The sequence below is a fragment of the Mytilus trossulus genome, chromosome 7 (genome assembly GCF_036588685.1).
Source record: "Mytilus trossulus isolate FHL-02 chromosome 7, PNRI_Mtr1.1.1.hap1, whole genome shotgun sequence".
In the NCBI taxonomy this organism is placed as follows: domain Eukaryota; kingdom Metazoa; phylum Mollusca; class Bivalvia; order Mytilida; family Mytilidae; genus Mytilus; species Mytilus trossulus.
The window spans coordinates 56,344,156-56,359,710 of NC_086379.1; the positions used below are offsets into that span (position 1 = coordinate 56,344,156).

At 30.4% G+C, this 15,555-nt stretch overlaps 1 protein-coding gene across 4 annotated transcripts in view; it reads right to left on the reverse strand.

Annotated features, from left to right (window-relative positions):
- The window catches only part of LOC134725366 (long-chain-fatty-acid--CoA ligase 1-like), a 37,942-nt gene continuing 22,387 nt past the window's right edge, over window positions 1-15,555 (reverse strand). For all 4 annotated transcript variants that reach the window (XM_063589125.1, XM_063589124.1, XM_063589127.1 and 1 more), the window contains 16 exons: window positions 15,155-15,327; window positions 14,164-14,196; window positions 13,749-13,800; window positions 11,499-11,569; window positions 10,769-10,852; window positions 10,349-10,483; window positions 9,504-9,586; window positions 8,276-8,426; window positions 7,830-7,902; window positions 6,859-6,947; window positions 6,077-6,193; window positions 5,626-5,679; window positions 5,160-5,249; window positions 4,389-4,493; window positions 3,695-3,766; window positions 1-1,988 (listed from right to left, as the gene is read on the reverse strand). In XM_063589125.1, coding sequence (XP_063445195.1) covers window positions 1,851-1,988; window positions 3,695-3,766; window positions 4,389-4,493; window positions 5,160-5,249; window positions 5,626-5,679; window positions 6,077-6,193; window positions 6,859-6,947; window positions 7,830-7,902; window positions 8,276-8,426; window positions 9,504-9,586; window positions 10,349-10,483; window positions 10,769-10,852; window positions 11,499-11,569; window positions 13,749-13,800; window positions 14,164-14,196; window positions 15,155-15,327 — 1,520 coding nt within the window. In that variant the 3' untranslated portion in view covers window positions 1-1,850. The remainder of the gene's footprint in view (window positions 1,989-3,694; window positions 3,767-4,388; window positions 4,494-5,159; window positions 5,250-5,625; window positions 5,680-6,076; window positions 6,194-6,858; window positions 6,948-7,829; window positions 7,903-8,275; window positions 8,427-9,503; window positions 9,587-10,348; window positions 10,484-10,768; window positions 10,853-11,498; window positions 11,570-13,748; window positions 13,801-14,163; window positions 14,197-15,154; window positions 15,328-15,555) is intronic.

The window sequence follows — 15,555 nt, forward strand, 5'->3', positions numbered from 1 at the left end:
TTAACAAATTGAATTTTAATGAAAACCAAAACAAACATGTTTAAGCATTTTACAAAAACAAATGCCAGGGATTTTCTAGACAAAAGATGCCAACCAAAACATAATGATGCAATAATAAGTTATAGCACTTTTAGGATTTTACATTAAAATTTGTAACATCACAACAATTGATGTCTCCATTTAATGAATAGTTAAATTAATAAAAATAATAAAAATAACAAGAAATATACATTAATTTATGTCCCTTACCCACTTAGAGAAAATTTTCTCCATAGCTCCCTAGAAAAAAAAACTCCCTTGTAGAGCAAACTTTTCAGATTAGTATTGTATATAGTACAAAACAGAGTATTACTTACAATGATGCTTATCACAACAAATATCAAGGATTTTTTGGTCTCAAATAATTTAACAGACCCTTTTTTTAAATGTTAGTTTTTAAATGTTCACACTGCCATTTTACAAAAAGTATTACATTGGAAACTATCTGTGTAACCATCTTTTTCATGACATTTCCCTTCCTATTGTCACTTAGATCATTAGCATTCATAAGATGTTAGAATTCCCAAACATTACATGTATTTTAAAACAGAATTTTTACCTCTCATCTGAAAACATTCATAACAGTCAAAGTTGTATGGACACTAAACATTTAATTTGTAAGTTGTTTAAATTTTGAAGTAAAAAGCAGACCAAGTAATGTTTAAAATTATCTTTTTTTATGAGATGCTAGGGGAAACCGTAGAATATATTAAAAGCTTTTGAAACGAAAATAATGCTTTAAAGGTAAAAAAATGATTCAAAACTATTTTTAAATACAAAATTAAATTTTACAATAATCAGCTTGAAATGTGCATGTTTGTATGATTATATATAGATGCCAATGTTTAGAATTTTTACATATGGAATGACTAATTAATGCTAATAAAACATTGTAGATGATATTATAAGTTGAATTTACAACCTCCATCTTTCGTTGCACAGAACATAGTTGTATAAGTCACTAAGTTGTAAGTCACTAACTAGAAATTAATCCAAAAAAATTACTTGATTTTCTTAAAAATGTTATCTACCGGGGGTATCACAGGTGTAGCAAACTTTCATGAATATTTCTCCATATACATATGTTTAAAAAAAAAAAAAAAATTACAAACACATATATTACATTTCTGAGACAATTCTTATGCAAGCATCTGAATGCATTATAATACTATACTCATCATAATATTTTTCAAATGCCTTTTTTAATTGCACAACAAACTGAATTAAAATACAACAGTGTCCCAAAAATGCTTCAAATGAACCATATCAGGTAATGTGAAAGTTTAATTCTTGCTTAAAGACAACAAAATTCTATTTTTTTTTGTAAAAATTGTTGCTGGCTGATAGATCTAACAAAGATTCTATCAAGTACACCAAAATTATTGCAGCATCAATGTTTTTTTCTATTTATTTCTTTCAACATACAAGTGAGATAAATATGAAGGTGACAGTTTGATTCTGCAGTAAGACACTTGTATCATATGAATATTAATAAACTACTGATATGTAAAAATTAAATCTATTAAATTCTGAAGCAGGTGAAAGTTGTTAAAAAATATAAATAATGTTTAGCTAAGTTTTGTGCAAATGTCAATAGTGAGTCATAAATTATAATATATTATGGATGTAGGTACTATTTTGATTTTTATTCATGCAAGTATTGACATAAAGAAATCGTAATACTAGATACTTATACACCATAATGGAATACATGCAACTTTTGCAAATCTTAACACAGAAGAATTTAACTTATTTGTTTGTATACCACATGTGAACACAATCTAACACGTGATAAAAATTTGACTACGAGATTATTGTAATTTTGTATACATTTCATCAATCTGAGGTTGGAAAACCTTTTTCAAATCCTGTCTTTTGGTTTTAAATGTTGGTGTTAATAGTCCATTCTCCACAGAAAACAATTCTGGATGTACATATATATCTCTCACCTGTAAAAAAAGATATTAATAAAATGAATTTATTTGAAAAAAAAAAGGAAATTGACTTCTCTAAGAACAAAGACTTCATGTTAAACCAACCATGGAATGAATTTTTAACTAATACCTACTAGACTCTTTTTTGTAATTGTGTGCGTGTGTTATCGTTTTGTGTGTGTGTGTTATCATTTTGTGTGTGTGTGTGTTATCGTTTTATTAGGAAGTTCATTGATTAAATCTTACAAATTTTTGGATGTTTTATTATTGCAAATAATTGACTGCATAATCTTGCAGCCCTGTTTCTCTTGATAAATCTGTAAAACTACATGCACAAATCTTTCTACAGGACTAAAAATGTTTTATTAAAATATAAAGATATGTATTTCATTCATTCCACTATCAAATTTAAAAATTTAGTAACAATATCTTTTCCGTAGACTTGTATCCTTACCACTTTGAAAATAAATTTTTGTGAAAGAAAGATACATGTATATTCTAATATGTCTTGATGTCATAATAAGAAAGAAAAAAATGACTCAAAAGCTAATATCTGATAATTTTCAGCATTTAATACATCTAATCTGACATTCAAACATATTAAATAAGCATGCTGTATTTACGCAGTTGTCCCATGTTAGGAACCTCAATCCTTTGTTAAGTGTGTTTTCTTTAAACCTTTGTTTATCTATATGTCTTGGAATTTAAGTGCTGCTTGTCTTTAGCTGAACAAGTAAACATTGTTAACAGGCCAGCTGAAGCCCACATCCATGTACAGGATTTTTCTAGCTGCGTTGAAGACCCATTGGTGGCCTTGGACTGTTTTAAACTCTTTGGTTGAGTTGTTATCTCTTTGACACATTCCCAGTTTTAATTCTCAAAATTCTATATGTAAATATGTAGGACTCAAATCTATGGTGGGTTCCAAATCTATGGCAGATTCCAAATCTATGGCATATTCTTTAAACCCTAATCTATGGCGAGTTTTGTAATTTACTAATAAAATAAATTCCATAATGTTCAACTTAATGTCAACCATTAAAAAAGTATAGAAGTGATAAACTTTAGTACAGAAATCAGGATTAAATTTATATTTCCTGGAAAAATAAGCATTTCCTAATCTGAACATGTTTTTTTTTTTTAAACAGTTTGACTTTTCCCATAAAATCTATTTCAGCATTAATCACTCTGTTTTAACTGGGGACGATTTAAGTCAAGGGCGTATCCTGTATTTCCTTTTCTAACTTAAAATACTTTGCCAGCGGTAGACGCTAAAATGTTAATATATAACTCAAATCCCAAAATATCCAATACTAAAAAGAGCTTTAACCGTCGGCAAATTGTTATAGAGAAAAAACGGAAAAGTTTTTTCCTGATGATTTTAAACACAGGACTTCAGAATGTTTTGGAGAGCCAACAACTTTGCTGAAGTTGGCAACGACTTATATGGCGTTATTTTTATTGTGACGTTATATTCTACCCTTTTTCCCGGAAATTACGTAAGTCTTAAATCTGCCATTGATTTGGAGAAAACAAAAATCTGCCATAGATTTGGAGAAAAACAAATTTGTAACGTCATAATTGCCATAGATTAGGAATCTGCTATAGACTTGGAACCCGCCATAGATTTGAGTCATACAAATATATGACAAGGTAAACTTTGGCAAAAAATCACATTTGGTGCAATATCAGAAATTAAAAAAAATAAGAAGTAAACAAACCTGTTCAAAGGAATGTAAGCCACTGCTCTTTCCTAGTTTTGTCAGATCTGCTAATATGGCCTTCTTTATTTCCTAGAAAAAAAAGTTCAATGTTTGTTTATAAAATATTTTGTAATTAGTATATGTTTAGAGATTATTTAAGTTTTACCTTAATTATAAAAGAATAAACAAGAATATGTGGCCATGGCACACCATGCTAAGGTTGCTCACAGTGTTCTTTTTCCATTTTTAGTAAGCTGCAAAATGGGAGTCATAAACCCTAATTTAGCAAATATTGTAATGTAGACAAGAATAAAAAATAATTTGTATTTGATCTTTTTGTTGGAGGTGCTATCATACCTTTGTCTACTCATTATTGAGACTTCATGATGGTTAGTTTATTAGTTAAAGTTATCAATTCAAATAGTAGATGTAAACCATTAAGCCATCAACAAAGTATATTTAAATTCTTACACTACCAAAAGATCCAATGTACCATGTCATTTTTATGCAAATAATTAGCAAGATATGAATTAACTCCTGCTAGAGTAGAAATTGCTGACATAAACTCCAAGGAGACAGGTTTGCCATCAATAACAAAGAGTCTACCACCTGGCCCAACCTAAAATAAAATTCAGGTTGACGTCTGAAAAAAGTTTATTCATTTTCTTTCAATATCTTATACCCTAACATTAATATAACTAAATATACATACTGGATTTTTGACTAATTCTTCCATTGATCCTGTTATATTAAAATTTGACTTTGCGTAACTTGGTAACACTTCTGGATCTGGTACACAAACTGCTACTAAACTTGCCTGAAGAAAAGATAAAAAGATAAAATCTTTTGATTATCTATTTCAAAATAGAACTTTTACCCATTTTTTTTCTCTTAAAAACGTGTATTAAATACACTGTAAAAGAAAACAGTTTTTTTGTGTCAATTATTTCATGAATTTTCAGGACACTAAGAATATTGTAGGTCAAACTGTATTGGAGAAATAAATCTCAGAAAATTGGACCAAATCAGTCAAGCATGAAAAATACATCAGCATAAAAGTCTTATGACTATTACCACTTGGTATCTAACAACTGAAGTTTGAATTAACTTATGTCACTGAAACATGACTACCTGCATATGTCAGCATCATCTCATGTCTATGGAAGACTGTTATACTCCTAGTCACATCATTCATCAAGAAGGTCATTAAGTATCTGATAATGGTCAGACACTCAACTGTGGTATATATATATATATGTGTATCATGTTACCGTTATCTTATATCCCATGTTCAGTTACTCAAAGGTGTATCTAATTAAATACTTATATGTCTATATATATGTTTAGCATCAATGTTCTGACAAAACAAGATACTTTTAATATTGAACTTGCAGCTTCTCTGGAAGGTCATTTGGTGAGAAAGTAAAGTCTAACAAAGTATTTTCTAATTTGTAATTGTTTTGTGTATGCCTTATATACATACCTTCAAGCTATCACCATGGACAAATATTTGTGCTACCAATGTTGATCTAACATAAATGTTTTCTATCTTCTCTGGTGCTATATATTCTCCCTATCAAATAAAGGAAACATTGAAAACACTTTATATTACATCTAATCATAAAGAATAAAGCCCTGACAGAGTATTTCAGAAATCATTGTGAAGTTTTTATTATGTAAATAAGGTGACTGTGTTAGGTGAGAAACGCAAAAATAAGAACTTGCATTCTGATAACTGAAACATAGAACATTGTGCAGATTTTTCAAAATTGCAAAAATTGCAATAATTAGTCACATTTTGTCTATTATTGAATATCCAAAAAAATTGCACACAATACATTTACAGTGTATCAATGGTTATCAGAGACATATTTAAAATCTCTTGAATCTATGCTTTAGAACAGAAGAAAATTCACTTATCAAATATTTTGGTCATAAATATTACATACCTGTGCTAACTTAAATATATGTTTCTTTCTGTCAATAATTTTCAGGGTTCCATTCTGGAAAAAAGACAAGCTTATTGTCTGATACATGGAATAGTAGTTTTAATGACTAATGAAAATACAGCGCTTCAACTTTTATATAACCACATTTCCCTTTAATGGTCAAAGAGACAAACTTTAATTTTCAGCAAAATGTAATAATTAAAGAATGCCAGTATATTTATGCTTAGAAAACAGGTAAAAAAAAGAAGAGAAAACAATAAATCATACATTTATATCTGCAACTGAACCATAAAGTTAATCTTTATCAAATCTGCTTCCTACTGGACATTAAACAAACAATCTATATTGCATGAAGAATTCTATATATGTTCCTTTCAAAATCAAAATTATCTTTCAATTGATTGAAGTGTTACAATACCACAATGATATATTATTGAATTAACAAACTTACCGGTAACCATTCTCCAATATCTCCTGTATGTAACCAGCCATCCTTGTCTAAAACTTCTTTTGTTTTGACCTCATCATTAAGGTAACCCACAAAAACACTTGGACCCTGTAGGCATACCTTTTTTAAGAAATTTTAAATCATCATAAATGAAAATGTCTGACAATAATTCTTCCATTGGTGAAGCCATATAATATAAATCAATTAATTGGAACAATTTAACCATTAATGGTTCAAAATAAGATAAGAAATTTGTATTGACTTTGTATATTTTGGATGTTATTTGGAGATAGTTGGACAAAAGAATTTTGATTTATCGCCACCTTCTAAAAATCCAGTCATAATGTGATTGACTGATTGTTTAGTGCCAATTTCCCAACTATTGTGCTATTTTTTGGCAGACAGACATTATTTTTGGGAGGAGAGAGTGGGACCTTGACCTTTGATAGGAAAACTAACAACCCAAGTAATTTAAGATTGGAGAAAAGCGCACCTGCCATGTGCGGCATAAGAACTCACATACTCAGTGTTGACAGTCTCGTAATACAGTACTTAGAATAGTTAACCCATTCGACCATATAGGCCCCTCGGTCAAAATGTGAGATAAATCAATGACAAACAAAGTATATTCAAAAATGTAACAAAAACAAATTTTTATATCTATTTTTAAATAATTGTAATTATCCTATTTTATTGTTTTACGTACGAAAAATAATTTTTTCCCTTAATTTTTTAACTAATTTGTGACATTTGCTACTCATATATGAGTGTTCTGTATGTCTTACCTCTCCTTTATTCTGGTCAGCAAAGTAGTTCATATCTGGTACATCATCTAGTTTGATAAGGTTACTGGGAATAGGTGGTCCAACGTTACCTAAAATAATATAATCATAGTGGTACAATGTTACCAAACAGGTCATTTATTATCAAAATGAATACATTTTTAATAGTAGGGAGTGTTCCTGATTTGATAAGACAATATGTCTATTTTCTTTGCTAAAAATCAAAAAATGTTATTATGTAGATTTTTGTACCATTCTGTGTGTTAAATCTATAATGTTTCATTGGTCTGGCAAGAGGAAAGGGAGAGGGCATGATAAGAAAAATATAAATCATTAAGCATCTATATATTAAGATTAAATATATTTATTTATAGTGGATTGGGAAACAAGTTTTGCAACTTATATTAATCCCTTTCCACTTTGTGGCTGGGAGTGCTGCCTTGTAGCAGCATTAGCCTACTCTTTTTTCGAAATCTACAAGGGTGTCTTTAACGTGCAAGAGATATGGCTCTCTCTTAACACAGGTCAGCCATTTATCGTCCCCATCTGACGGACTATCATCATTTTTCTCAAGACCATACTCGCAAATGGTGTAAAGAGAGCTGAAAATTGAGTTCCTGAAATTTTCATCTCGAACGGGAATCAAACCAGGAACCTTCGTGTTAGTAGTCAGATGCACTAACCACTACACCATGGCTCTCTAAGCATCTATATATCTATATATCTTGGAGATATTTACAATATAATAAAGCTAATTTCAAAACTGTCCAAAAGAAAATCAATAAATATACATAAACAAATATGTATCCGATATATCCAATTTCATGGAATTGTACTGAAACTACTGCTACATGCAACCTTTGAACCATCTTTCACTACACAAGTCTTTTTGTGTTTTTAAACTGAAATATTGTATGTAATTGCAACTTTTTTTTTATAAAATGGCCAAAATAACATTAAGATATTAAATTTACCTGATGATGCATCTCCTATAAACTGCATGGAACATAAAGCATGAGATTCTGTCTGTCCATAACCTTCAATTATCTGTAAAGAACAATATTTGATAGTTAATCTGGTGTAACATTAGGTTAGGTGAACCCTGTTAGAGGAACTTTTATGCCTTGCAATGATTCTAAATAAAAGATATTGTTCTGATTATATATACTGAACAAAACATCACAAAGACTTTAGGTTCTTTTTTTAAGCAGTTGCCAAATCATAAAAGAGTGAGGTCAAGAATTATAAACCATGAGATTTCGTTATTCGAGATATGATGAATATGAAGCTTCCATAATATAGCCAAGGCTGCTGAAAGTGGTAAAAATCACCAACATTTAAAGAACCTTAAAAAACAAAATGAAAGTAGAAGCAATATAATGGTACCTCATGGACAATCTTACCCTTAAAGAGCACTTACCGGACAACCAACACAGCATCTAAGGAATTCTAACACTGTTGCTGATAGAGGTGCTGAACCTGTGGTAATAAGCCGAACTTTTCCTCCTAAACCTTGTTGGATCTTCTTAAATACCAACTTGTCGTAAATACTGTCATTTCTTATTACATTTCTGGAAAAAATAAAGCATAAAGTTGTACAACAATACATAATACATTTTGTATGTAAGAAGTTGTAATATTAAAAATATTGTTTTTTTTAAACAATAAATTTTTCGCAAGACTGATTTAAAAAAAATTTAATAACACAACTTTTTTATTTCAAGTATCATGACTGTAAGAGTAAATTTTTTTTTTTCTTAAAAATAAATTCAGTTCATCACTACTTTAAAAAAAAAAAAATCAACTTTCCAATATCATCTGCATCTACAGAACTGAAAATGCTAAACATATCAACTGACTCATCTTATCTTACTGAATAAGAAAGGATGGCAATGAAATCAATGGACAGTCAGGGATCACACTTATAGTCGCCGTCACGTAAAATTGGCACCATGATGTCAAAATTTTCTTAAATATCGACCGCGTTTACTTGAGATCATGTTTTTCAATTAGCGGAATAAAAATCCAATCCAAATTTATACTACTGTCCTACCTTTTATTGTGTTTGCACTGTATAATCCTGACCTTCACATTTTTCGAGATTGTTTTCATTGTAAAACCGCCATCTTGGTTTCTATGAGGATCCCTTACTACATAACATTCGTTACTCTCCGGTAATAAAATTGTCATTGATGATACGATTTCCCGCGCTTTTTACATAAAGATGACGAACAGCTCCAAGAGACACAAGAAAATTGAGAGCACGTGGACTCCATGGTAACACTTCCGGTAATAACAATGTTGGATTCCACCATACAAAATAATCTTGGATTTTGTGAAGGTCAGTATTATACAGTGCAAACACAATGAAAGGTAGGACAGTAGTATATATTTGGATTGGATTTTTATTCCGCCAATCAAAAAAAATGATCTCGATTAAAACGCGGCTGATATTTAAGAAAATTTTGACAAAAATCATGGTGCCAATTTTACGTGACGGCGACTATAGTGCCTATTTTGCCAAACAGCAACATCAACATGACCTTTCATCCTAATTGTAATTTTTTTTTTTACGTAAACTACTTTAGGTGTATTCAATGTTATGTACTGTATCAGATGAAAGATAAATGCAGTAAATTTTAACTTACTTTTGAAGTTCTTTCTGTTTACTTTTCATGCCCATATCAAACATCATTTTTTTAACTGCACTTTCATTCACACCTGCTACAACCTTGAAATATAAAGACAATTTTAATCTTAAACTGTAGCAAAAAACTGTCAGTTGAAAGTTGTCATACATCTACAAATAAATTGCTAGACGCAGTGGTAAAGTTTATCGTTATTACTGTTGCAGGTGTTATAATTAAATTCAGATATTTATTTTGACATTGTTAAATCAGTAATAACAAGTGAAGCTCATTTATGATACATCCACCCCACTAAAAGTATAAAGTGAACAGGAAGTGTTGAGTAATGAATCTGAAAACGCATAACACGATAAAGCTGAATCATATAAACCCTGAAACAAAATATCTGAAATCCTTGTAATGTAGTTCCTGAGAAAGATGTGACAAAAATTTTCATGGGAACGGACGAACTGACAGATGGAAAGACGGACAGATAGAGGTTAACAGTATGCCTCTTAAAGCAGGGATATTAATGGACAGACTGAAGTATGGACTGACAGACATGACAGATAGACAGAGAGAGGTAGACTTGTTACATGTCCCTTCCTTACTATTGTTTTGCCCCTTTAACAATTTTACTGCTATAATTTAGAGATTAACATTATACTGACATCTTCTGAGGAAGGTACAAGGGCAATCAGTATACTAACAGTTTTCAGTAAACATATAAATCAGTAGGAAAGAAGTAAAAGAAAGGGAATTGTAGCAAGTCTAAGATAGAAGAAAAACAGTATTCCCCCAAGTTTTTAAAGTGGGCGTATGATAAAGTTGTGGTATAACAATAAAAAAAATACGAAAGTTTTTACCTTATCATAGAATCTATTGAGTAATCTGGGTACAGATGGGAATAATGTTGGTGATAGTTCTTTGATATCATCCATCAATAATTTAACGTCACCTTGGAAAAATCCTATTCTTCCACCAGACATTGTCACTGTTACCTAACAAAAGAAAAAATAATCTCATATAAATGATGTGTTGTTTGCTTGTTACATGTATTTCCTTTTTTAATTAACCAGTATTTTTCTTTTGGCATAGAAACATTTTTGGGAAATTTTCTTAGTCTGAAAAACATTCAATATTAAAATCTAGCTTTATCCTTATCCAAAAAATATTTTTCTTGCTGTACGATGAATATGACTACGTATACTCTACAACAAATATGACTTTAATCTTTAATGAATATGCATTTACAATGAATATTCTTCATTCCATTGAAGACATACCTCTAACAACCTTTCATATGAATGGGCTAATGGTAGATATGATATTAAAACATCTTCTGGTCCTAGTGTTACACCACCATTTTCCTACAAAAAACAACAATCATTGCATTTAGTAAGAAACACTGAATTATTAATTTAAATGATTATTATTACAAGATGTACCTATATGAAGGGAGCATGCTATTTTATTTCTTTTTTGTTTTGTTTGGATTTGTTTTAGAAAAAGACAATAAAATAAGTCATTTACCTAACTTTTATGTTACAATAAGGAAGCCTCAGTGTCTAGATCATGTCATCACAAGAACATATTGTGATTGTATAGTTGATTGATCGAGCACTCAGCATGGCCAGTTTTAGTTTGAGACAGCCAGAGTGACGAGAGAGAACCAATGAATATATTTGAATGATCACATTGTTGTATGAGAACTCCTTTACAAAAAAAGTCATTGGTCTTTTATAGCTGACTATGCGGTATGGACTTTGCTCATTGTTGAAGGCTGTACAGTGACCTATAGTTGTTAATTTCTGTGTCATTTGGTCTCTTGTGGAGAGTTGTCTCATTTGGCAATTATACCACATCTTCTTTTTAATATTAGGGTCATTGAAAGCATGAGATAACAAAGGTACACAATTTTTTCTTAAAGGTCTCCTTCCTAGTCATGTTTCTTTATCAACAGCACTGATTTCATAGATTTATTATAGCAGAAAATATTCCTGATGAAATACTCACAAGTGTGACAAATGCTGAACACACTGTAGAAATGGTTCCTTTATGTGTTAACAATGCTCCTTTAGGTAAACCTAAAAAAAATGAATAATAAAGTTATGTTTAATATCATCTTGATCAAATCAACAAAACTGAATTGTACATCATTATGTAGTGTCTGGAGTCTAGTCAAATTTGAAGAACACTCAGTGTCTAGATTTCCCAACTGTATTTAAAATATCAATAACTATATTAACCATAAATATTTGTCCTTAAATAATGTAATCAAAAACTTCACCTTTGGCTTTGAGAACAATGTTTTATATAGGTTTGATATAATGTTATTTTGAGTTTGAATTATTTCCCTTGGACCCCATTTTGGAGGGATAAATGGATTAAATTTTCTTTTAGACTAACAAAATTGAAATATGCAGTACTAACAAGTCTGACAAAATACTGTTAGATCAGAGTGAAGAATCAAGAAAATACAAATTGTGCAAATACTCAAGATTTATGAAGATTTTTGGATACTTGAACATCCAACATGTAGACAAAGGGAAGTAATACTTGCTAAAAGTTTGTCACTAGATATCTATTTCTTGGCACTAAAAAAGTGGCACCTTTTTTCTTACAAAGGAGGGTTCCTTTTGCTCAGTCTTTTCTGTGTTGTGTTGTATTTTTGTTTTTTCTATTGCCCCTGTTGTTGCCGGTTTTTCTTAGAATTATAATTTTTAATTGCCATCATGGTTCAGTTTCCCTTTATTTTCTAAATGTTCATCACAGGAAAGACAAAAACATTAAACTCATCATGATCAAAAGTGTGAGGTCATAGGTCACTATGAGGTGATAACTTGCGATCTTTTTAACCAGTCACATTGTTTCTATACACATGGAAAAAAGTATTGCAACACCTTGATTTTTTAAAACTTGAAAAATCAGCCTCTTTTTTTGGATGAAATATAATAAAATATGTGTATAATATCATTGAAACATAGGTTATGATAACATTAGCATTGAAATGAATAAAAAATGTTTGAAAAAAAATGATTTATAAAACCACAATTTAAATACCAAAATGGAGTGTTTTTTTTACAAAAAAATGCATTTTACAACTATTACTGTAGTCAAACTTAACAATGTCAGACATTTCAAAATTAATCCTTAGATGACTGTTCACATCATGGTTGATCGTTATACGAAAAGAATTAGTACTTTGAGCGCAGTCTCCATTCAAACGGATAACCGCATCGAAACGTCTTCTGATTCCTGCCATAAATTGACTAATTTGTTGCTAAGGTAGCAGCAACCATTTCTGATGAAGGGCATTGTTTATTTCATGATGTGTTTGAACTGTGGTGTCCTTTCGAGCACTTTCTGCCCAATAGTGTCCCAAATATGCTCTATATGGTTGAAATCCAGGCTACGATCGTGCCAAGGAAGATGAACTGAATTCCATTTGAACATTGGATCTCCCTCCACGATGCTAATTTCCAACTTTGGCGAGCTCTGCACTACATTGGATACGGAAAACTGTGTGTCTGTTCATTAGCAAAGGTCTCCGAAATGGTCTTATCGCACGATAACCAGTAGCAATGAGTCGATCTCGAACAGTTCTTGTTAAAAGGCTCCTGTATGGCCACCACTCTCTTTTTAGGATTGTCATGTATGCAATGGGTTTCCTTTTGACCAACCTTCATTATGCTTGATTTTCCTTAGCAAATGGTTTAGGGGGTCTTCATTATCTCGGAATGTCTTTAACAGCGTTTATTGCCTGACTTATTCTCAAAACGACTTATAGTGAAATGGTGATGACCAACAATATGTGCAGTTTTTACAGCTACATCCCTGCTTCCCTTACGCTGATAATCTGCCATCTTGCTGCAGTTAAGAGTTGTCAAGGACCCATTATAAGGTGTCAATGACATAACTTTAAAAATTTGGTTATTTAAAGGGTTGAAAACAATGAGGATAAAAACAACTGTTTTGCTGTTTACGGGTACTGTAGCTGCATGTGCAGATAAAAAATTATCGAGTTGATATTTATTGATTAAACTCAGGTGATACTTAAATAATGTTTAACTTGTTCTATTTTACCAAATTATATCCCAAAAAAATGAAGAGTGTTTTTTTAATTTCAATTTCAATTTGGTGTTGCAATACTTTTTTCCATGTGTATATATCATGTTCATAAACTCAAGCATCTTAAGTTTTGTTACTGATTATCCATTCACTATTTATGTTATGTTTCAAAGTAAGAAAGTTTGTTTTACCCACCTGTTGTTCCACTTGTATAACATACAACACATATATCATCGGGTTTAGCAGGCTGTAAAATAAACAAATGTTACATAATATAATCAAATTATATAAAATATATGTTAAGGATATGGGTGTGTCATTATAAGAACTTTTTATAAACACTTGAAATCATATAAGTGTCAATTTTACTTAAAAAAAATTCTTTTAGCATATCGAAAAAAATCTATCTTTCACATGTTCTGCTACTCACCACAGTATACTAGGGAAAGTAATAAAAAATCTTATAACTTTGAAATATAAAATCTACTGTGATTTTGCATTAAGAAAGAGCTACAAATTCAAAAGCACTTAAAAGTCCAATTGGTCTTTCATTTGGAAAGAAATAAATTCAAAATGTCTCTTATCATATATATAAACATAATACAATTACCTTTGGTTCTTGTGGAGATTTTTCACCCTGTTCCTAAAAATATAAAATCATAATATGATGTAAACCAGTATTTATAGTATTGTTTTACACCCTCCTGTTTTTTTGTTTTCTATAATACTGTAAAATTTTCAGTTGGTAGTATAGCCAGATTACATTTTACTGTATTGGCATATTTCTATAGCCTGATTAGATTTTACTGTATTGGCACATTTCTATAGCCTGATTAGATTTTACTGTATTGGCACATTTCTGTAGCCTGATTAGATTTTACTGTATTGGCACATTTCTATAGCCTGATTAGATTTTACTGTATTGGCACATTTCTATAGCCTGATTAGATTTTACTGTATTGGCACATTTCTATCTTTTGTTTTAGAACTAACCAATTAAAAACAAATTCATTCAGTATTATCCTTTAAAGATTATCCTTTAAAGAATTTGTTGTTCCTGGCATATCTTTTTTAGGCTCTTTTGAGTTTATTCTCAACTACACATATGGTTATAATTATCTATTTTGAAGACTGTATGATAACCTCTGGATGTCTGTTTAGTTTTATTGCATTAATGGAATGCTATCTTTCTAATATATCCCATTTCTCTAAGTTTAAACATTGTTGTTTCCTACTGTTTATAAGATTATCATCAGAAGATTGCTTCCAATTCTCTCCTGAACAATTTCATATTACTGACAAACTCAATAACATTGTATGATACACACATTACCAAACATTCATTAATAACTATACTAGTAACTAATTTTTAGTCACATATTTCAGTGTCTTTTGCAATTTACTTCTTTATGCTACACATGCTATGAAGGAACTAAAATTTATTTTTATCAATAAGCCCATTAAAATGGTAAACAAAATAATAAGATCAAGTCTCTGTTCATGATCAATGGAATAACAAAATTCAAATAGCAGTTGACCTTACTTGATCATATGACCCTAAATCTCACAATCATTTAATACTATAGGTGTAAAGAGCTTACCTCCAAATCACTAAATGATAGGAGTTTGATCCCTAATTGTTGTGCTTTAGTCTGTAAGTCTAGAGATAGTTCTTCCATCACTACAATTGTTTTAAGGTTTGGTGTTTCCTCATATTTATCAAACATTTCCTGAACTTTTTTACATGTATCACAGATAACTAGGCTTATGTTGGCTGAAATATAAAATAATATACTGAAATGATTGTACAGATATTATCAATTATATTGATGAGGGATGGCTGTTAAATGTCCAATATCAAACTAAATGCATATTCATTACTTTAAAACGTTTTTGTGGTATCAGTTCTGTATCAAACCTAATTTGTTCTAGACCAACACGCTGAGACATGCCAATTCACAAGGGAGACTTGTCACTCTATACCTCAATACATAAATCTTTG